Genomic DNA, 23,466 nt, shown 5'->3' on the forward strand with positions numbered 1-23,466 from the left:
GGTCCGTGATGGGCTTTTCCGAGTGAAAAGTTAAGTTTGTTTGTTTGTTTGTTTGTTTGTTTGTTTTCCAAGTGGCGCGTGGCCTTACCGAAGCTTTTCTGGCTTTTGTAACGGCTTTCCTCTCCCCCGCCCGCCGCGCAGGGGCGACATGGCGCTGAGCGCGGATCAGGTGAACCTGATCGGGCAGGTCTTCGAGTCCTACGTGCTGGAGTACCACCGGGAGGACATCCTGGGCATCCTGAGGGAGGCGGACGAGGAGGCCCACTACCCCGTCGTCGTCGACGCCTTGCCGCTCTTCGAGGCCAACATGGGAGTATTTCAACGCCTTCCCCAGCGAGGTCTTGCCGGTTTTCGACAGCGCGCTGCGCCGGGCCGCCCTGGCAGCTCTGCAGACCGTCACTGCCGCCGCCACCGCCACCCCTCCACAGCTCAGCGTGAAGCAGAACCTCCACGCCAGGGTGTCGGGTGAGTGGTGGGGCTTCTCCCCGTCAGCGTGGCCCAGTGCACTTGTTCTGTAATGAGCTATTGGGCATCAAGGGAAGGAGCACGTGTAATTCCTGCAGTTTGAGTGTTTAAACCAAGAGTGAATGGCTGGTGTTTATTAAAACGGAAAAGAACACGTGGAGTTGCATAGACCAACCTGGAAGAAAGCTGTGGTCGTCCCTGGTGGCGTGCCTGCAGTGGTTGGCGTTTGTTGCTGGGTTGGGACTTACACCAAAGCCTTTGTGTGGCAGAAAGACTCCTCAAATCAGCGGCTGGTCTCGCATTATTTCTCTTGTTAGCCAGAAGGTCTAAAGAAAACAAAAAAAAATTGAAGGGGAAGATACGTAGTTCGTAGATTCTCTTGCAGGTTGACTTCCTTACCGGGTCAGTTGGCTCACGGTCTCTGTCAGCGCCACCCATCTACCAGAACAGGCAAAGATTAAATTTTGAGTTGTCGTCTAACAATTTAATCTGAAATTGTCAAATTTTTACGCTTAATTAATTGTTATAAAATTGCTTGTTACAAAATTGGAATGAACTGTTGGAAGGCATGATCGTTGATAGATGATTTTGTCCTTTTTTCCACTACCAGTTGATAAGCCATTATTCTTTATTACTAGGAAGTTTTTAGTAGCTTTGAGGTGTGGTAAGTGTGGAGTGCAGGTTCTGGGGTTAAAATGCCTATTTTGCTTATTGTGGGAAACTGGGTCAACAGTGGCACAGTCCCTTCTGGTCATTACAGATGGTAACTATTTGGAGCTGTCTAGGCTGCAAAGTCAAGAGCTGGCGACCCGTGTTTCTCTCCCCTGCCCCGTGTTGGAGTGGTTTGTGATCATTCATTCTTTTGGCAGCTTGAACTTGGATGAATCACAGTTGTTAAATAGACTTGTCTTTTGTCCCAGTAGGTTCCATTAAAAATATTGTCATTAAAACATATACATCAGAAATATAATTAGCCTGTGGCTCTCATAATGCTATTTTCTCCAGGTTTCTAAGGGGGGGAGGGGGGGGAGGGAGGTGTAATGACGGTTGTATACAACTGCAGAGTGTGTGGTGTAAAAGGATGGCCTCTGTGTTGTACTACAATTTGAAATGTCAGGCATTTCCCTGTACCTATAAAAGCTATAAAAACTTTCCCCCTAGTGTTCTAGGATGCATTTGCGTCATTCAGGGCTTCAGCATGAAAACAGAATTCTTTTTACTCCAAGTATGATTATTTTATAAGCTACCAGGAAGTATTAGAGGGAGTAAAGGGGCAAATGATCGCTGCGTGAGTAGTGGTGTCTTTAAGACGTTCCTGCTCCTATTATCAGGCTATTGCTGGAGCTGCCCATTTCTTCCACAGTGATGTTTTTTTCTAAATATTCCCTAATCAACCTCAGGCAAAATTAGCGACGTTTGGTCAAATAGTTTTAATAACTGATAAAAGCAAGTCTGACTGATCATTGATGGAAAAAGGTAGTCGGCAGACTCACAAATTCATCACTAAACAGGAGGGAAAGGGCAGGGGAGTGGTTATCCTCATGTGATCCAGCTGGATCAAAAGAACATCTGTCCATGTAGTTTGGTTTGTGTTCTGTACCATTAAAAGGCTGGCTGCTGAAGAATCAAAAGCAGTAAGCTAAATGATCTATAGGCTTTTTTCTGCCTAAATTTCCCCATGATACTGTCACTTTTTAAGTGGATGCTGGCTTCTGATTGCCTTCAGGATTGTTGTCTTGGAGTGCAGCTTCCCATTCCCATGTCAAATGGGAATGAGGAGAAGGTGGTGTACTCTTCTTGGTGGGAGCGGCAGGCACCTACCCAGAGTGGGGCTGAGGGGATCTGCGTGTCAGGCTTGGACCGAAGTGAGGAAAAGTGTTTTTGCTTATGCTAGGTATAAGAATGCAATCTTAGCTTGCTCATACCAGTATGGACAGGGCATCTAGGACTTCAAAGAAGGACTGAAGGAGTGTCAATATGCAGTGATTAATATGGATGATTACCCTGGGTTCACTGAAGAAAGTAAAAGATTAAGTACTTTATCTGAATTTTAGCATTGTAGGAAATTGATTGTATAACACCTCCTTTTGCTACGAATCCATTAAAAGATTTTTCCTTACTGACTGTTAGCCTGAGCACCGCTGTGTCTGATACTGATGACCAAGCTGCTTCTAATAGTTCAGTTTTACACATTATTATTAATATAGTAAAGCTGATTCAAGGAGGCACATACTTAATAAAGAGTTTGTCAAGCAGTCTAATATGATCAGAATGAAGGCTTTTTTTTTTCCCCGTCCAGACTCTTGTCTCTTCAGTATTCACAGAGATGATTATATCATATACCCTGACAACAGTGCTGCAGCTCTCTCTAGTGTAAGATGTGTTGTATTTTGCAAAGCTTGTTGAGCTTTTTTTTTATTTTATTCTTTTACCTTTTTAAATTGGCTTAATATTTCTTTAAACAAAAGCAAAAGGTCAAACACTTCACTTAAAAGCATCAAAACAGAATGTTTCAGTATGTCTGAAACAAAGCATTGAATTTTGCAAACACTGAAATTAATATATGATGTCTTTATTTAGCAGCCAGAGCTACTAAGAACATTTGACCTAAATGCACAAATAGTTTTGATCCCCTTAGAAACATCATTTTCCAGCAGATTTATTATTTTGCATCTCTGTTTCATAGCTCTATTTTGAAAGTAAAACTAAGAAATTATTTTAAGAGCAAGTAATTTCTTTTTAAGTTAATCATTATTAGTATATTGTAGTTCATATACTAGCTTCTGAAGAGCCCATATTTTGATGCTATCATCAGGTGTGCATTTCAGAGACCACTTATTTTTATAAAGACTTTATAGGCTGTTGAAGTAGATTAATCTTCCTGAGGATTTCAGCCACTGTGGTGCAAAGTGATGGCCACACGGGTGAACGCTGGAGCAGGATCAGTACACCACAGAACTGGCTGTTGGGGTGGAATTAAAGGAGAGCAAGCACCACAAAAATGTTCTGTCATTATTCATGTGAACGTGTAAGTGAATTTGTTTTGGTTGTGTTCATAACCCCTTTATATTCTTTTTATGCCATCTTCCTTGTGCTTGAGGTTTACTGGCATGCAATGTGGATTTAAGGTCAAATGCTCACAAGCTATGAATTTTAAATTTGTTTAGACTTGAGAATTCACACTACATCAGGAGTTACACTTGTTTAAATGTGGGAATAACACCGAACCACAATTAAGTAGCATAACTAAAATTTTGTAATTCAGATAAACCAGTTGTGGAATAAATGGCATTTGCAAAAAGGTCTTTTAAATTAATAAATAGATCTGAGACCATCGGGAGCTATTTCCATGAATGGAAACTGCTCATGACTCTTCAGCCCTCGGCAAGACCAGGAGAGTAAAATGGCAACATTTTCTGTTACTGCTCAGTGTCTGATATTTTTCACTATCTGAGGCCAGTGAATCAGACTTAGGGTACAATTTTGAATCACATTTATAAAAATGTCATAACAATGGCTACTGTTAATATGTCTGGCATTTTTTCTGGTCCTTCTGTTTAACTGTAAGTAACTGTAGCATTGTAAGTCCATGTTTATATGCATAGCCTTATGCTGCACGTAATTTTGTTTAACAGGTTTGCCTGTTTGCCCAGAGCTGACTCGAGAGCACATTCCTAAAACCAGGGATGTGGGTCACTTTTTGTCTGTTACTGGGACGGTCATACGTACCAGTTTGGTGAAAGTTTTGGAGTTTGAACGAAGTTATATCTGCAATAAGTGCAAGCACGTGTTTGTTGTGAAGGCTGACTTTGAACAGTACTATGCATTCTGTCGTCCATCAACCTGTCTTAATGAAGAAGGCTGCAACTCAACCAAGTTCACGTGTCTGTCTGGAACAACCTCTTCTACCTGCTGCAGAGACTATCAAGAAATCAAAATTCAGGAACAGGTAAAAAAAAAAAAAAGATGGAGAAAAAGGGGAGGATATTAAGTTATGGATGTTTCAAGTATGAAAAGGATTAACTTACTAAAGAAGGCATTTGCAGTCTTAATTTCCTGCTGGAATAAGGTAACTCTGCTAATTTTAGTGAAACTGTTCATGCTTACGTCAGAATTAAGTTGTTGATTAGACTTCCATTATTAGGTAACTCCATTCCAGATCATACAAACCACCTGGGGCAGTGCATAGGTTAAATTTCCATGCTGAATCCTTGTAACACCAAGTTTGAGTTGTTTCTCTAAGGACTATAGCTAGCCCAGGGGTGGCCAAGGCCAGCTGTAGTGGTGCAGTATGGTCAATACATAGTGTCTGCAAATATCTTTTCCCTTTAGCCAATATTGAATTCAACAACTATTGAATATGTGCTCCTCACAGAATTTGCATTTGTTTTTCTGAAGGTCGTCCTGGGTGGAAGTACAGCTAAGCTGGAGGAGTAAGAAACTATCGGGCCTCTTTTTAGAGTAGCACATAGCTAAGACAAAACTGGCACAAGAAAATCTACACTGTATGAAAATTGAGAATAACTACGGTATATTGCAGGCAATGTTTCTGTGTTTATTTCTATGTTGAATGTCTTTTTCATAAGTCTTTTCTAAGATCTCTTCAGTTGTTTGAGGCTTTTGATTTTATAAATTAAGAGGATAGGGGTGCCAATCTACATGCAATATGTATGAAAACAGAAATGCATGAAATTAGAAATGAAGCTCTTTAAAGTTCAGAATAGCAAAAAAGTAAGGCAATAAAACTATTTCTAGGAAATAAGCCTATGCTGCATGTTTATATTATGATGGTTTCTGACGTATGGTTTCTATAAGATTTTTTTTTGTTGTTTTACTGTGTGACATACAGATTTCTGTGATGGGAAGGATTTTCAGCAGCATGGGCTTATTAAACACAGTAAGGTTAAACCAGGAATGAATTTCACTCGTGTTTCCTGTTGAGCTCTGCAAGTAACTTTGTATGTGCCACCAGTACTGACAGTGATGTGAACAGCCTGTGGCCATTTAGATAATACACAAGGGTGAATTAACCTTGCTAGGCACTAGAGAGTGAATAAATCTAGAATTCTAGCACATATGACCTGTGCTGCAGAATGAAAAGGTGCTTCTGACTGTTGTTCTTGTGTCATGGATATTCTAAAAACTATTGCAAGCTTTAAGTGTAAACAGAAAGATTGCTGGTTGGAAATAGACTGTGACAAGATTGCATGTGCTTTGCCCTGGAGAAAAGAAAAAGTATTATAGGAGTTACTGGCACATTTGTCAATATACATTTGGCTGGTTGTATGTGATTTGTTTTTTCCTGTTGTTGATTTAAACCTTGACATCTAGGTGTCACAACCTGTCAAATTATGGTTAAATATCAGAAAAATATAGAGAATAATCTTTCAGTATATACTTCAGTGAAGGGCTATCTAACCCATGGACATGCTTCAGTACCCAAAGTAAACGTGGCATATTGAAGAAGCACCTAAAAATATCTCAAATTATTAAAAAAACCCCCAAACAACAGCTCTTTCAAATGACCACTTCTAGTGAGCTTTCTTCAGCAAGATATTGAAATCACACACCACCTCCCAAGATTGAGCAGCTTCTTCTAATTTAAGATCCAATTGCATTCCCATCAATATCAGCATTAAACTTCCATTATTAAGTTCATGGCAGCAGTGGCATCTTTACTGGTTAAGTTTTGTGAGAAAAAGCAAGGACTGACCTCAGTTCCAGGAAAGGAAGGTAGGTCCTCTAAGCCAGAGCAGCTATAAATGGCTTTTGAAGGGTGCTGTTCTTAAGAAGTGCTTTTTCTTCCTGTCCCCAAGGTTCAAAGACTGTCTGTTGGAAGCATCCCTCGTTGCATGGTGGTTGTTCTAGAAGATGACTTAGTGGACAGTTGCAAGTCTGGTGAGGATACAGCATGTACTGCATATGTTTGTACCACAAGCGTTTTTATATTTCTATTTGAGATGAGTCTTTCCCAAGCAGGCTGTTCCCAATCTGAGGGCTTGTTGAATGAGATATGTCCATCTGTCATGTTGCTGTTTCGGCTTGGACGTTAGCATGGCAGCTATTCTAGGAAATGTCATACATTTCCATGTTACATCTTGACTGTTTGACACACCAGTTTCAATAAGTAATGTGTTGTGACATACAGAAAGTATATTAAATCTTGTTAGTGTGGGAACACCAGACCTCTTGAGGAAATTGGTCCACACCATCACATAGCATGTGCTGCCCCTCTTTAGATTCGGAGAGCTAGGTAACCTGACCTCCTATCTAAGGAGTGCTGGAAAAAAAGGTGGAAAATAGGTGGAAAAAGCTACTTGGCATTTGAAAAGGAAGCTAATTGTCAGGAGGATGTATGAAGAATGGACTAAAAGTTCTCAGATAGGCATGTCCCCACAAGAAGTTAATTTCTGACTGTACTTTCTCAGAAGAACACTGTGGCCAGAATGTTAATGAGTGATTCTGGAATTCATCACGAAGGTTACTAGAAGTTCAATAAGTTTTGACTAAATTTTTTGTGTAGTAAATCTAATTGAAAGAAGAGCTTCTGCAGTTTACCATTAATTCCTCTTTGCTAAGAAAGGAAACAAGCAGAGGTATATCTTTAAGAATTCACCTACCTTAAACAGAAGTAGAAAGACATAGCAACTTCCTACCACAGACATAAGCAATCTACCTAATGTTTGGTTTAGATTTCCAGTAACTGAGGGAGGTTTGTTTTTTGTTGTTGGGTTTTTTTAACCTTATTAACGGTAACGCAAGATCTCAATGGCATTATTATGCATTACAGTTGACATATCTCAGGTCAGACGTTACTTTACTAACTTTTGTTGTCACCACCAGGAGATGACATCACAGTGTATGGAGTGGTAATGCAGAGGTGGAAACCTTTCCATGAGGGTGCACGCTGTGACTTGGAGCTTGTTTTGAAAGCCAACTACATTAAAGTAAACAATGAGCAGCTAGCAGGGGTTGTAATTGATGAAGAAGTCCGCAAGGAATTTGAAGACTTCTGGGAAAAGCATAGGAATGATCCCTTAGCAGGTTAGTAGTCGAAAGCTTTTAAGTAGAACACACATTCAGATATAGAGGAAATCAGTGACTGAACACATCTGTCCCCCATTATCCTGTCCCACCACCCATTCCTCCAAAAATATGTTTTTTCCAGAACAGGAATATGAAATTCTTACTTCAATATTACTGGGGGAAAAAGTACCAAAGATACTGCATTGATCTTCCTTCTTTTGAGCTTTCTAGCCAAGTGTTTTGTGGAACATTTATTAACAAGAAATGAGAAGCAATATAAGTTCAGGGGGAAAAAAGAAAAGTGTTTTATAATCAAGAAAGGAAAAGCATACCTCTTAGAAGAAATGGTGCGGACCAGATCTGCTTTTAGTCAGCATAGCTGTTGACTCTGTGGTGAGGGATGTGACTCACTGTCTCTGCATCCCAAATTAAGCTGTGAATCTTTACTACAGAGTTTAGCACATCTCATCTTTAACCTAACTCTTGGATGCCTAGACCTGTGATTTAAGTGCTGTGGAGCCTCCTGGCAAATATGGAGAGTTCCCCAATTCACAGTGGCTTCTAGAACAGCCAGAGTGTTTAGTACACTGGCTTCTAAACTTACCATGGTCTGCAGTCAGCCACCTAGGAATTGGCAGGAGTTGTGTCTGGAACTCTGTCCCTCTCCATAATCCGAGTGCCTCCTCCTGAACCATGGGGAACCACAATGGACTTTTTAGGATCTCTGTCACTGAACTGTCTCAGGCAAACACTCCGTGTTTTAAAACCCTGAAAAGGTCTTAGTCTTTCTTCTTAAAAGACAACATGAGGAAAGGCAGGTGGGAATATTTCTCATGTCAGCTTAAGAATTAGAGCGCTCACATAAGAAATCGGAGATCTTGTCAATGGCAAAGATTCTTCAGAACTGCATTTCCTGGAAAGCAATTTAATTGCTAGCTTCCTGCTGTTTGGAACGAGAATATTTCTTCCCCTTGCTGTTTGGAATGAGAACATTTCTTATCACCCTGGTTAGAACTGTTCAGAAAGTAATTCAGGATCCTTTTTGAAGATCCCATTTAATCTTTCATTCTCAGGACAATTTTAGGAAGCCTGCAGGGAGCAATGTGGTTTTATGCAATATTACCTGTTCAGAACAAATAAATTAATACTAAGTGGCTACAAGAATATTTGGGTGGAAATTAGAAGGACCCTGACTGTCCAAGATGTCTGTTTCAGTCTGTTTGTCTGAATCTGAGTCCCCTTAGGTGAGGGCAGGAATCAAATTTGACTAACGAGTCTAAGGTACAAGCCATTTCACAACAGGATGTATGTACATTTACTGTTTTTCAAGAGATAATGGCAGTTACTACTGCATTTTATGTCAGTCAATTCCCGATGCTGTGTATTTAGTGTCCTGACAAAGTCTACCATGGCAGGCCTCTGAGAGAACTTATGCAAGTGACTTTGTTTTCTGGATACTATCTAGGAAGAAGGAGAACTGCTGCTTAGCTCTGCCAAGGCAAATGAATCTGAAGGCAAATAAAGGCAACTGTGGAGTTAAATCTTGAGTTATGCTATGGCTGACCAAAGTTTTTAAAATTTTGGTTTGGGACAAAAATGTGTTAATTCCCTCAGAAGATCTCAACAAGAAACATATATACCTCAAGTCATCTATTAGGTGCTTACATATTTTGCCAGTACCATGTACTTGCATCTAAATTTGATCTGTCTGTTTTATTCCCTAGCAATGGGAGTACTGTGTGGCATCAAACCTGTGATCCCTCATGTGCTGTTAGTGTCAGAATCTCAAGAGGCAGAATTAATTCTGTTACGCACCTTGCAAGCCAATAACATTATCATAGCAGACTGAAATATTCTGTTGCTGGAAAGAGACTATGGTAGGGAGGAGGAGAGGGACCTTTGGCACAGAAGTGTCAAAGGAGAAGGAGATTCAAGACGAAGATGAGAAAATGAGCCATGCTATGGCTGCACAGGTTTAGGGCAAAATACTTTAAGTGTTAGATGTTTTCTTAGTTCTCTTAAATGTACAGCACACCAGTCTTCAAGTGGTTATTTGGAAGTTTGGACATTTTTAAGTTTTACTCTTCATAGCCCCTACACTTTTACCTGTGAAACAAAAGAATTTGCATCATGGCATTTCGTTAGTGCCTTTTTTCATTATATCCAGATCATACATTCCTTAAATTGTGATAGGATTGGCTTTGCTGCTTGTGACTGTGGAAGACTTAACTTCCTTATAATGAAGGAAGTTTGGATCAAACAACTGCTTTGGGTCCCATTTAAAAAAAAAAAAAGTAGAAAAAAATCTCCTCCCTACCCTGTTCCTCTTAGTCAGGAAGCAGACCCAAATTATTTGTGAGTGGACGCAGGACTATGGACATAGGACAATTATTTGTCAGTGTATATAGGACTTTTAAGTGTACATAGGAGTCTGTGGGAAATCAAATTTTACTCTTAGGGCAGTGCTGAGTGCTATTTTTTCCTCCTGTTCTAGGGAGGAATGAAATTTTGGCTAGCTTATGCCCTCAAGTTTTTGGATTGTACCTGGTGAAGTTGGCTGTAGCCATGGTGCTTGCTGGTGGTGTACAGAGGACTGATGCTACTGGAACTCGAATCAGAGGTTAGTATTGTTTCTTATAGTATCACATCCTTTCTAACAGTTGTTCCCATCCCTGTCTTCACCCACATCCCTCCCTTCCCCGCTCCAAAATCAAACCAGTAAGGTTTCGGAAGCATAATGATCCCATTTTCTTGAGTGAGAGCAATTTTTGATTAATGCTGAGTATTCTTCAAGAATCTCAGACAAATAAAGTGGGTGTCTAGACTTCCTCTTTTTATTTTAATTTTTCCCAAATAAAACCCACTAAAAGCAGGTGTTCAGGATTCCATTAGGTAGAATATTAAAGGCAGTTGTTTTAGATAAAACATAAACTCACTTTTTATTGTTTGAGTGACGTTTTGAAATGATTTCTAGTAGAATATTCCCAGCAGTATTTGGCATCAAAGGATGGAATATTAATGTTTCCTTAATGTAGATGACTATAGTACATTGAAAGGAAAAATTAAAGGATTCATTTTACTTCCTAATGCCAGACTTTTCCATCTGTGATTGTCAGCACATCTCAGTTCTGTTACTGTAAGTTATCTGCCTGCTGATTCTCCTTCTGTTGTTATTAGATGGCAAATATGCCACGTGCCAGGTGGTACGCAGGTCATAATCTATGTAGGTCATAATAATTCTAAAATAATATGTGTGTATGTACAAATACAGGATTTTCTTAATGCTCCAGCAGCTAAATAAAGTTATAGGCTTTATATTTGAAGCTGTATTAATGTTTTGTAGAAGACAATGAAATAATTTTAGAACACTTCAGTGAGATTGTAGTAGTCAAATTATTTACTTCTGTAATTGCATTGTTTTGATATTACTAAATTGTGTAACTGTTGGCAGTGTAACAGAATTAGTTAAGAAAAACAACCTGCTGATTTTATTAGTCCTTCTCACAATAATTTAAGTAACTGAATAGTGGACAATAATTTAAGTAACTAAATAGTGGAATGATAACTAAACCATGGTATCCTTCTGTTTCATGTTCAAGCATGAGTTGAGTATTCTGAAATCTAAGAACTCACTTTAGGGAAGGTGTGTCAAATACCTGTTAATACTTTCAAAATATTTCATTGTAAATATTTGGTTTGGGTGCAGCAATATGACTGGATGCTTTTATTAAACAGAATATTTATCACACCAAATAAATAGTGCAGTCTTAAACAGAATTATAGATAATTATGTATATGTAGTACTAAACGTTAGGTGAATAATAAGAAGTATTATTTAATGCAGAGCATTTTGTGTATATCTTTCTCTGTATATGAACCGTCTACTCCTACGTCAATGTTTTCCCTCAAGGTGAATCTCATCTTTTGTTGGTTGGAGACCCAGGTACGGGGAAATCTCAGTTTCTCAAGTATGCAGTAAAGATAATACCACGGTCTGTGCTTACTGCAGGAATTGGATCTACAAGTGCAGGTATGTGCTTCCTCAGCTGGAACACTTTACTTTTTTTGCTGGAGTATATTTATCTAGAGGCCTTCTACATAGATGAACATATGTGCTTATGTTGTATGAGCACAGTTGAAGCAAAGAACTGCCGTGGAGGCCTATGAGGCCTAACATGACTCTCTGCAGAAGGGCAGTCCTGCCCTTTCTTCTGTATCAGTGAAGCAGTGTGATGAGCTTCGAACAGGGATCCTTACAAACCTCATCCAGAGGCATCTCTCACTGTTTTGTTAGCAGAGGATGATCTGGACCTGTATTTTTAGTGTTCTTCCTAGCTATGACAAATCTGACATCTTTCCAGGGCTCACACTGTGTGATGGGCTAGCATCACTTGCTTTCTCCTAAACAGATACTCTCCTCTCTTCTGTTCTTCTCTATGTTCTGGCTGGGTGCCAGATTGACTTCTGCTTACTTTCTGGAAATTCACCCCTGTGCTGAGGAATTATGTCTTACTCATAAAGATGGTTTCAAGATGGTTTCAGAGTTGGGTTTTTTCGTTTCTTTCTTTTTTTTTTTTTTCCCTTTGTTAAATTTAGGTGTGTCCCAGCTGGCTCTGAATGCCAGGTATCTTTACAAACTCTTCTGGGGACAATGTGCAGGGTCAAATTACCTCTGCAAATGATTTTATTTGAGCAAATGACTGTATTACTAGCACATTCAAAATCACAAAATAGTTAGGGATAACCCACAGTGTCTCAGCTAGCCTGTGAAACTTGAATGTTTCTCAGATAGTGCTGTTTTTCATTTTATGTCTGGGAAACAGCATTATTTCTACATGGGAAAACCAGCAAATAAATCTTTTCCTGTTCCGTAGCTATGTGTATGTGTGTATACTGGGTCTCCCTTAGCTGTGGAAGTGGAACATGATGTTGAACATATACACTCTTGTGTGCAGGGAACTAGTTATGAAACACATATGCCTCTGGTTTTCCATTCAAACTGTTGACAAATAGGTCTGGAGAGAAGCCAGAGAGAACATTTTGTCTCAGCATAACCTTTCTCCACCCTTTGTTCTGTGTTAAGAACTGAGAACAGGCTGGGTAATTTAAATTTTGCTAGGGGACTGACAGTGACCTGGAGTGAAATTTTGCCGTGCATTTCAATGCCTTGCCCACTTTTGTCAGTAGTAATCTCCCCGTGTCAGCTGCTCTTGGCCTCTGATGTTGCTGTTGCCTTCCTCACTACATCCCCCTGCTGCGCTTCATTTTCTGTATGATCTGGTTTCCAGCTCTGCCATGATATTCAGGTTCAAAGACATTTCCCTGAAAACCAATATTGCAGTTTACAAGCTTACTGTGGTATGTGTGCCATAGAATCAGCTGTAATGATATGTGAAGATGGAATTTCACCTTGTGAAAGGATTGGTTTGGGTCCTTTGGATCTTCTACCTTTCACTTAAAATACTCCTTATATTTTAAAAAGCTTCTCCCTCTCCTTGCTCCCGCTGCTTCTTCCTGAAATCTGACAGCAGGTGCACCAAATTTCCACCTTGAAATTCTTTAGAACCCTTATCACAAGTGAAACTTGAGTCTCTAGCAAGAAATCTTACTAACTCTAGTTTAATTTCAGGGAACCTTTTCATGGTTAGAACTGTTGGACTGAAGTGTTAATTTCTAGCCCAGGAGTTTGGATGTTGTTTGAATTATTTTCTTTGCCTTCCCTGTGCAAGGACTGTCTTACTTATGAATGTGTCTATAACTGTACCTAACATTGATTTTGTCAACTTGCTTTCTGTGCAGAGGCTCCAAATGATGAGTTTAGAGAATTATTAAATTGTTTTACTTTCTTTGTTGTAATTTCACACTTCAAATTACCAGTTTCTACTTTCCCATGAGAGGAGCGTCCTAATACACATTTTTCCCTCCAGGGTACAAAGACTAAATCCATAAGTTCTACTTTCAGCTAGCTCCTTACTTTATATAAAAAGCAGTCTGGATTGTAGTTTAATTGCTGGCTCTGGGATTACTGTCCACATAGGCCAAAAGACACACCTGAGATTTGGTAAACCCTGGAGAAGTGCTAAAAGCCATATTACATTTGGATTCCTCTTTTAGAGAAAACTGCTGATATCTAACCCACCTTTGGTAAGATCTTGTGCATTACCACGTCTTGTAACCTTTACACATCCCATACTGGTTTAGGACACGAGCTATTTATCAACTGTAGAGTTAGAATTCTGCTTCCAAAACTGTCTGTCACATCAGTTTTCCCTGGTTTTCTGTATAAGCATTTATTGGTACCAGGACAGCCTGTTAGATCATTAACATTCTCCTTGTGCCAAAATTCCCTTTCTTTCCTACTTTACCTTACGTATCATGTTCTTTGAGATCCACTGTGATCCCTTGGGGCCCTGCGGTGTCATGTTAGGTCCATCTGGACCTAACTGGAATTGCCTCGCAGAATTTCAGAAAACAGCGACCTAACTCCACAGCTTGATTTGCTGTTGCACCTCTGCTCTTTCAGTCAGGTTCCTGCCTCCCCCAGCGCTTTTTAAACAAAGTCTGTGCTTCATCAGATGGGTTTTGCCTGATTCAGTAAGTTTGACCCAGGGTAACACCCTGCTTTCTTGTTCGAGTGAATCGGCATGGAAGATCTTCATCTTTCTTATTTCACCAACAGGCTCAAGTCAACCGCTTGCTGCAAACAGTCCTTACAAATGACCAGTAATTTTTTCTCTGTTGTGGGTAAAAACATAACTTTACCTCCACTCTCTAGATATAGATAGCATTTCTGAGTTCACATCTTTTATTAGGTTGCTTTTCTTGTGAACACTTAATAGAGATTTTCTGTTGAGAGTTCTCTGCAAGTTTTATGACTTTTATGAGGAACTGGGGCTTGTTCCTCCCAAATCTCTTTAGTGAAAGTTGGCAGCCAGAAGGCCAACCCACATTCCACAACTCAGTGGCAAAAATTTCTTCGTCCTCTATAGGACTTTCTGATTTGTAAATAAAAGACAGGGGAACCATCTGTCCTACTGCCTGGTTCTGTCTACACAGTGTTTAGTTTTTGTAAAGGCCTGGTTCATTCTCCCCCTAGCCTCTCATCTGAGAATTACAGGGAGTCATTCAGGTACCTTTAATTTTTATAAATTGGTATATAGTTTTCCAGGTAAAAAAGAGACTTAGTGAGGTTTAACAAATTCTCTCTGATGGTTCCCACCTTACCACTGAGTTTAACCAACTGTTTTGCAGTCCCCAGAGCTGTAGTGCTGCTTATGCATAATTGGATAAGATAATCACTAGTAAGAAAATATTTCATTTTCCCCTGGAGCTTGAGATCTGTGGCGATCAATTGAGTCCATAGGGACAGGAACCAAGACATGCCTGCTGCTGGCGGGTCTGGAGCTTGTGGACATCAGGGCCAGAGTCATTCTGCTGCTTCCTGGTGCGTATTTGGCTGTTCACATTTCTGCAAAGTTTTGTTTGGTGTTGTGTCCCTCCACAGATGGACTGCCTAAAGAATTCTGTGAACTGTATTTAGGACAGCTTGTCTAAAAACCTGGGAGACTATCAACTGTTTCTCCAGCTCCCCAGTTCTGTACAATACGCCTTCCTGAGCTGTATGAAATGCAGCCTTCCGACCTCTCCCCTTACAGCCTCTACAGAGCCCTGAGAGTACTGCCTTTTTGCTGACATTTTGCAATGTCTAACATTGTCCATATCATGCCAACAGCAGTTTGCTACTATGTTGGTTTTTTTTTTTCTTTTCATTGAAGGCAACTAACTCAAGGGGAAACCACCATTCTCTTTTTTCAGAGTAAGCCTCTCCCTGCTAGGCAGGCTTCAGGTGCTAAGAGGCTTCAGGTCTCTCTGATCCATTAGACACCAATTCAAAGTGGCTGACGTGAGCCACCCAGCTACGGTAATGAATAAAGAACATGGTGTTAGTATCCTGAGGTACACAAGACACTGAAACTGGAGACATTTTTCCCTGTTTGTAGATCCCCAAACTGTCCCTGAGCATTCCCTAGTTGATACAGGCCAAGGGAATGCCAGGGAATCCACAGTTTTCCACTGTGGATCCATACCCTGGCCCTGATAGAGATGCAGCCTTTAGGCCACTCTTCTTGGATCTTCACTGCTACCACAAGATTCCTCATTGTTTTCCTGAATAATCATCATTATACATGAACTTGAAGTATTTTCTATCAGCATGTACCTTGAAAATACTTTCCCGAGAGCATGACTTCATTGGCTGTTCCTTCAACAGCTGGGCCTCAAACTGAAGAGGCCTTAACTCTGCAGGAAGTCTGCTAGACTTCTTCAAGGAATGAATTTTGAAGTTGTGATCAAACCTCACCAGAAATACGCCACATCTGTAACAATGTCTCATCTCTTGCAGATCCTTAAATTCCCTTAATTTCCACTGAATAATGCTGCTCCAAGATAGCTTTGTCCTGAATCAGAGCTGGCCTTGACTACCTGCATGCAAAAGATTATTTAACCATGTAGATATCTGTCGTCAGAAATTTTGGTCTGTTCATACATCTGTATCTGAAGACCTGTAGTTAGGATGGACAGGAACTACTGCAGGAGCAACATCATCATGTTGGCTGGAGGTTTCAGGTCTTCCACGCTTTTGGCAAAATACATCCAGGCAGGCCTTCATCAGACTTTTTTATCCTGCTGTTGAAATGGCAAACATTTCAAGCAGTTGATTTCAGGATGGATATCACATGTCTTCAGGATTCCGTTTACCATACCATAAAGCCCCTGCTTCTTCCCAGTTTGTATCAGTGTAGGTCTGCCACACCTTTCTAGTGACATAGGACAAGCTGGAGGACCCCCTTATGTTGAAAGGTAGCCCTCCTTTTCTCGTGGTCCAGGGGTGTTTTGGAGGGAGACCCAAGAACTCCTGAAAAGTTCCTCACATTTCAGCTAGTTCGTAGCACTGCTGTTACCACGTAGCTGTTGTCTCTCACTTTGGGTGTAGCCTTTTGTACCATGCACCTCCATCCTGATTTTCTCCATCTGCAGGGAGGCCAGTCACATCCCTCACACCATGGACAGGTAGTACCCAGCCACACCTCCAAACCAGCACTACTGAAAGTTGGAAATGTTGAAGTGTATCCTCCCTCCATTCCCTCTTGAAAGGGCCTTTGCTTTTTAAGTTCCAGATACAAACCTGGATTTTGCCCTTAACAAGCCTCCCTAGTGACTCCAGCTGGCTCTTCTTCCTTAGACATTCTTCTGAGTGTCGTAGTAATTCAGACTGAAGGTCATACATGAATAAATCACAATGACTGTAAGATGAAGGGACAAGTTTTTATCAAGCTAGACATAACCCCACTCACGTTTTTCATCCCTAACGTTACCTTGTCTGATCCGTTTACTTCCTTGTACATAACAACCTCTGGTAAGCATTATCACAATCTTCTAATGGAACTGAGTCTATTTACCTGAGGTAAAAACACAGTGAGATGCATCACCAGTCCTGTCAATAGAACCTGTAGCATTCCCTTGCATCTTGGCGGTCTCTGCAAGTGGAGGTTCGTAGGAAGGTGAACTCATCTTCAATCTTGAAATTGTAATGCTGTGCTGTCTGCACCAGCTGTATATACGTCATGTGTATAGACCCGTTGTTTTAAAATTTTCAGATCATGGACAAGTCTTTACAGAGGTACTAAGTTTGTGCTGTGATGTTGCCTGATGATCAGACCTGCAGCCTCTGGAGTACTGGAATTTGGTTTCTTAAATTCCGTGGCTCTTGAATGTGATTTTGCCAGGAAATGTGATATTCAGAAGACAGTGTGTATGGACTGCTAAGATCTGGACAAAGTTGTAGGAGACCCGAGAGGCATCCAGTCTCTCAAAAAGCACAGAAAGACCATTTCTCTTGCAAAGATCGTGAGGTACGGTTGTTCTCCAGTTTTCACCACGTACAGTAGGGTTATTCTTTTTCCTGTAATCGGTGGGTCGGCTATATCTAGGATGTGTTAGTGTATTTGGTAAGGCGGTGCCAAATTCTACTGCAGCATCATGCCATCTGGTCTAGCTTGAATTTTATTGCACCCAAGTTCACGTGCACAGTTGACTTTTTTTCTCCTAAACAGAACAATAAATCTTCACTTTCTGATTTCTCCAAATTCATTGGTTTGCTGAGTGACTTTATTTTGTTGACTATTTTATAGTTGATTCTGCAATTGCAGTAATACAGTTTGCTTCCATTGCTTTGTGGCATATGCTTTGAAGAAGCCTTCATGCAACTGATAAATGGACTCTGGTTACAGCTTGTACTTAAGCATGTTTTCATTTGAATCTTCAACAGGAGAAAGGGCTTGAAATACTAGTATGGTAGCCTTAGCTCAAGGCAGACTTCATTAGCCTGCCACTCTTTCAGAAGATGACCAAGGTATTTCCATACTTACATTTAAGAGATATCTTTAAAATAGATTTATAAATAGAACAATAAAGTGCATGAAAAATCTCAAAATGTCACTGTAGACCTTAAAATTGCAATATAATTGAAGATCAAAAGATCTTTCTTAAAAGTTCACAGAATTTCAGCCCTCAAGTAAAGCAACTGCTGGTTTGGGGGACCAGTTCTTTGTGTTAAGTTGTACAGATATTAGAGTGTTAATATTTTTAAATTGCCAGTCATAGTTTCAAACAATTACAGAGAGATTTTCAAGAGCACACATTAGAATTGGGGTTCCAAATATTAATGGATTTCATTAATTTGTTCAGCTACCACATGTACTGCTGAGTTTTCATACAAGAAACAAACATGTGCATGTACATTCCTTTTTGATTTAAAAAAATATACATGTTAGAAATGAAGACAATTTCACTAATGATGTGGAAAGACAGAAGTGCTAATTGCTTGGGACATCTTCATCCCTATTAGATAATGCAGAAAGAGAGGAGAAAGTGTTCTATTTTTATTCAGAGCTATACTGTCAATCATCATGAAATTTACCTCTTTTTAAGGGCCTAGAACCTACAAGGGTTCACTAGTAACTAGCAGAACTATATTCTTGTAATCTGACATGACACAGTACAATTTTAAATGCACATATAGTCATGGTAAGTGTATAAGGCTGATGAGGATTGGAAGGAATAACTCAATTATTAGTGTCATAATAATGTCTTAAGTCTTTACAATTTACTGTCTAGCTCTTTTTAACTTCAAGCGTGCCTTGGGTAATAGGGATGTCTCAGTGCAAGAGCTTCAGGGCAGGCAACGTATTCTTGAGTGTGTCACACTTGCCACAACAGGGTTTGAATCTTGATTTATACCAGTGCATAAGATTGCCTTAAATGGTAGAGAGAAAACAGAAAAGTTTTAAATTCCAGATGTTTCAAAAAACTGAAAGAAATCATCTAAGCTCCTTATTACAAGTTAAAAAGACTACAAGAATAAGGCGTACCTGAAAATAAATGTACCAACCCAGCAGTTGTACATAATAATCTTGCAGAAGAGCATTTTTTTGGCTACTCATGCTATTCCTTTTGATGCTTAAATTTTCTAGTAATTGCTTGAATCCTTCCCACTGTGTGTGCTATTAGGGTGGCTGAAAAAGGGTGCTTTGCTGAGATACCCACCCGAATTCACATGAAACATTGTCCTTAACAAACCAGTTTGACTAAACAGCAGCAGCAGGAGATTTAAAACACACACACAAAAAAAGTAGTCCTAAAATCCAAGATAGCAGATGGTAAATCTCAAATTGCATGCTTTAAGTAACAAGTATGTGCCTTGAAAGGAAAAGAAGCTTGCACCTAAAATTATACTGTGCTGCCTGCTTTCACAGCAAGAGGACATTTTTGGACTTTTTTTTTTTTCCCCTTAAGAGATACTTTTTTCTTTGCACTTCATCTAATGACAGTTTTGTTCTTAAGCTGCTATTAAAGGGCACTTTATGTTTGGCAATCTGGATATAAGAGATGAGGACATGGCATCATTCCTTCATTTTGCCTGAATGTTTTAACTTCTTTAGCTTTTAATAGTGCTTACAAAGTAAAGGGGAAGGTGGGGAGAATATGCATACTTTGATCAGGTTTGGTTTAGACCACATAGAATAACACATTAGAGAAAAAAGACAATTACTTAAAAATAGTTGTATTTATATTCCACAATTTGCTCAAATTTGTTTTTGTTTTTTTTTTATAAACTTTCTACAGGATGTTTTAAAACAAGTTCTTCACATTGCTTGTCAACTATGTACTTATGGAATTTGAGGGAAATAGTTCTGGTTGTTTTTACAGTTTAACACATGTACAGTACCAAAGTGGTGGTGGTGGTTAGTCACATGCAGTCCATATGAGATTCTAACATAACATTTAATGAATTTTCTGATGTTGACCACCCCTTTGATGCTGAAGGTAATGCATCTGTAGAAAGCAGTGACTGTAGATTTGGGTTACTGCTCTCTGCATCTTCCAGTTTTTCAGTGTTGTCTTCCCAATTAATGTGGAATCTCGTAACTCTGGGATTAGATGCCAAAATATTCCTTTGAAGCTGGGAGAAAAGAAAATAGATGGATTATGTAATGTGTACATCTTAAACTGGAGTTCACGTGCATGTAGACTTTTCCCCCTTTTACTCCCCATAGCCTTGTATGTGTAAAACGATTTGCTTAAAATGGTAATTCATATAAGTGTGAATCTATAGCTACTATCTATGGATCAGAAACATGCTCACAGAAACACACCACTCATTCATTTACTCTAATATGCTACTCAGCAAAATAACTGCTTTCTTGAGAGGGTATTTTTAACTGAGTTCAAGGCTGTACGAGAGCTCTGCAAGTGAAGCGTGTTTATTATTTTAGCCAGCTTTCAGTAAAGCAAATAACTACTCCCACAAAGATTTTGCAAACCATGGTACTTCATAAAATTTTGCATCAATTTTATGGTGTTTGCAATAATTGTATCAATTCCATCAACTGTCTGCCTTCGTTTAAGAGTACAACCTTTCCTTAAATTGTATTACCATGCTTTAGATTGATTTCACTAACTGAATTTTATCTACTAAAGTTTTAAAGTAAAAACATTACTTAGATTTGGAAGATTTTAATATTGTGGCAGTGGATGTGCCTAGACATTAGTCTATAATATTTTATCCTTATGCCTGGCCTTGATTTTCCTTTGAAAACATGTTGTATTTATGTATGCAGCAAAAAAACTTTCTCATAATCTTTCACTATTTTCAAGATAATACATAGTTAACTCTGGAGGATGGCAACTTAAGACGATTGGCCACTTACTATGAAAGTTAAGACTGATCACAGGAAAAGTTTGCTTTGTTAGTAATGCTGATTTTATTCTCCAAGAAAGTGCACTCATTAAATATTTCCCAACCCCTTATGCAAACTAACAAGACTATTTCTTTTTTTGCACATAGTAGGGTCTATTACCGATCAATTACAATTAAAAATGTTTAATAACGTTCCATTCTACTTGTATGTTTAAATTCTGTCCCAAAGTCTCATTAAGGACTTTTTATACAAATACATGATAGCTTTTCCTGCTCTTTTTCCTAGAAGCAGAGCTAGCTTTTTACATAAGCTAATCAGAGAATTAAGACAAGTAAGTTCTAGGCATTTCTAAATTCAAGAGCTTAAAGAAAGTCAACATTCTGGTATTCACACAAAATAACAAGTATATGATTTAAATGAAAGAAAAAAGAAAGGAACAGACTAGAAGTTTAAGAATCTTCAAAATTAACAGTAATTTTGAATTTTGAGAATACACTGAGCATCTGATCCCTGAAAATTAATTAAGCGTAGAAAATCATCAGCGACTTTTAAAAAACAATTTACATACCAATTCAGTTTAGTTACATTTAAAGATCAGTTTCAGGGACTATGGGGATTACCTCTCTCCTAGTCATTACAGTACATGCATTATCCCATTCTTTTCTTCATACATCTAGTCATACAATTCATGCAAACTTGACAAATAACAAAATTTTCACCATCACACAACTTTGGAACATAAGTGTGTATACACTTAGGTCAGCTTTCATAAAGAGAAAACCCAACCCAACTCCACAAAATCTTCTACAAAAACAAACCTGGATGCTGTATGGAACCTCGTTGGTTTGTACAGAGGCTACCTGGGTAGAGTATTTCACAAGATTTTGCCTAGTTTTTCATTTTTAATTGACCCTTCTCCTCAAGGTATTAGGTTCCAAATAATTCTATTTCACATCATCTTTTAATTCTAGTCCTGGTTTAGTTTTTACCATAAAGAAATTATTTTTTTTTAAACTTAATCTGTATACTTCCTTGGTGAAGTTGTTCATTGACCAGACAGTCATCCAACCTGCTCTTACCAGGTTACCCATCTTCTCTTACTCTATATGTAACTCGTTCTTTAGTTTCTTTGTTACTGTTTTGCAGAAACTGCAGCTCTAACACCAGAACAGCTGGATAACAACTGTGTTAAATTAATACTTAAAGCTTACTTCCAGGTTGACTGTCATAGAAAAAAAGATTACTCTGTTTTTTTTGAAGAATATAACTACTTTATGAACAGTGCAGGAAGAAGGAACCCAGCAGTTTATTTCACACAGTCAGTGTAAAATAATAGTGAAGTCCAGCCAAGGCTTCAAGCTAGTGGAAACTGCTGCTGGCTTCTCAATGTTCTCCAGATTTATGGCAACTAGGTGGCATTTGTAGTTTGCCCTCCCAAGTCCTTTCCATTATTTGATGCCTTGTTCCATGCACTTTATGGAATCACTTGGGGTTTGGTTTTGTTTCTTAAAAGCTTCTTTCTAATAAGGATACCTTTGATATGTGACTAGCACAAAACTTGCCTTACCTTAGAAAAATCTGGCTTTACTGGTGGATTCTCTCTCAGTTCTGTTTCGGTATACTCATTGTTTACATAGTAGCCGACTCTAATAAATTCTTGACCTCGATAGGTGCATGTAATTAGCACAACTGTTACACCTACTGCATCTGCATCTGGAATAAGCCCTGGGTTGGGTGCATCAGCCTAAATGTGAAAAGGAAAGATGGATTAAAATAAAATTGATACCACATGCCTATCTAGCAGGGGAATCTTAAGTAGTATGTCTTAGCAGCTGAGTAATGACTGTATTTAAAATTGTTCTACAAGTTAACCAGGAAATATACCTACTTTCACAACAACCACCCTGAATTTAGGACACTATTCACTAGAGACAGAATTACTTAGAATACAGTAATACTGCATGCTGAGATTTCTCATGGGTGATTAGACAGCTTTGATCTAAAACTGCTTTTAAATATATGATCAGCTGAACTGTTGTTCAAGCAAGTGTACTAACATCCCTCCAATTCTACGGTGCCATCATTCTCCAGCCCATCTTGGTAATTTAGTAGAGTAAGATTATTTATTTATTTATTTACCTCTGAGGTTGAATTTGCTTGTGTTTTTAACAAGACTAAACCCTTAAAAATACAGACTGCAATTTACACTTCAGCAAGAAGAGCTGGGACAGGCTACGATGAGGTTTGAACTGTCCCACAGATTTCTAGGAAAGAAATAAGCTATCTGTCACCTCCTTCCACGTGCTTACATTTGTTACGCACTTTTAAATGCATCATCGCTCTAAGACATCTGACATTTTCAGCCAGGATGCGATCCTAATGGGCAACTCTTATAATCTTCCTCAATTTCCTTACTTACCTTGGCCCTGTAGTTATTAATAATCAATAAAATTTGCCTTGTAAAGTGCAGCTTACATCAGTCCCTTAAAACACTTCCTAACTACACTTTTATTGATAAAATGCGATGCCTCATTCTGCTGTAGGATTTAAAGTAACAGCAATCTAAGCATAAATGAAACCACTTCATATTTAAAATTTTACATGAAGATCTGAAGCCAACAATGAACACCTGTGTTGCAAATAAAAGTTAGTAATAACAGTGTGTGTTAGAATGGTTCTGGTGTAACAAATCTTGCCTTAGGACAGAGGACGTATG

At 39.0% G+C, this 23,466-nt stretch overlaps 2 protein-coding genes across 2 annotated transcripts in view; one reads left to right on the forward strand and one right to left on the reverse strand.

Moving 5' to 3' along the window:
• The first annotated feature begins 148 nt into the window (after positions 1-148).
• The window catches only part of MCM9 (minichromosome maintenance complex component 9), a 46,899-nt gene continuing 23,581 nt past the window's right edge, over positions 149-23,466 (forward strand). The window contains 7 exon segments of the mRNA XM_009883195.1: positions 149-309; positions 311-465; positions 4,101-4,414; positions 6,282-6,363; positions 7,309-7,509; positions 9,986-10,111; positions 11,402-11,521. Of these exon segments, the coding sequence (XP_009881497.1) occupies positions 149-309; positions 311-465; positions 4,101-4,414; positions 6,282-6,363; positions 7,309-7,509; positions 9,986-10,111; positions 11,402-11,521 (1,159 nt within the window).
• ASF1A (anti-silencing function 1A histone chaperone) overlaps positions 19,597-23,466 on the reverse strand; it is an 11,359-nt gene continuing 7,489 nt past the window's right edge. Inside the window, exons 3-4 of the mRNA XM_009883184.1 lie at positions 22,318-22,494; positions 19,597-20,011 (exon numbers count right to left, since the gene is read on the reverse strand). Coding sequence (XP_009881486.1) covers positions 19,799-20,011; positions 22,318-22,494 — 390 coding nt within the window. The 3' untranslated portion in view covers positions 19,597-19,798. The remainder of the gene's footprint in view (positions 20,012-22,317; positions 22,495-23,466) is intronic.

Source organism: Charadrius vociferus, unplaced genomic scaffold, assembly GCF_000708025.1.
Source record: "Charadrius vociferus isolate BGI_N301 unplaced genomic scaffold, ASM70802v2 scaffold230, whole genome shotgun sequence".
Lineage (NCBI taxonomy): Eukaryota > Metazoa > Chordata > Aves > Charadriiformes > Charadriidae > Charadrius > Charadrius vociferus.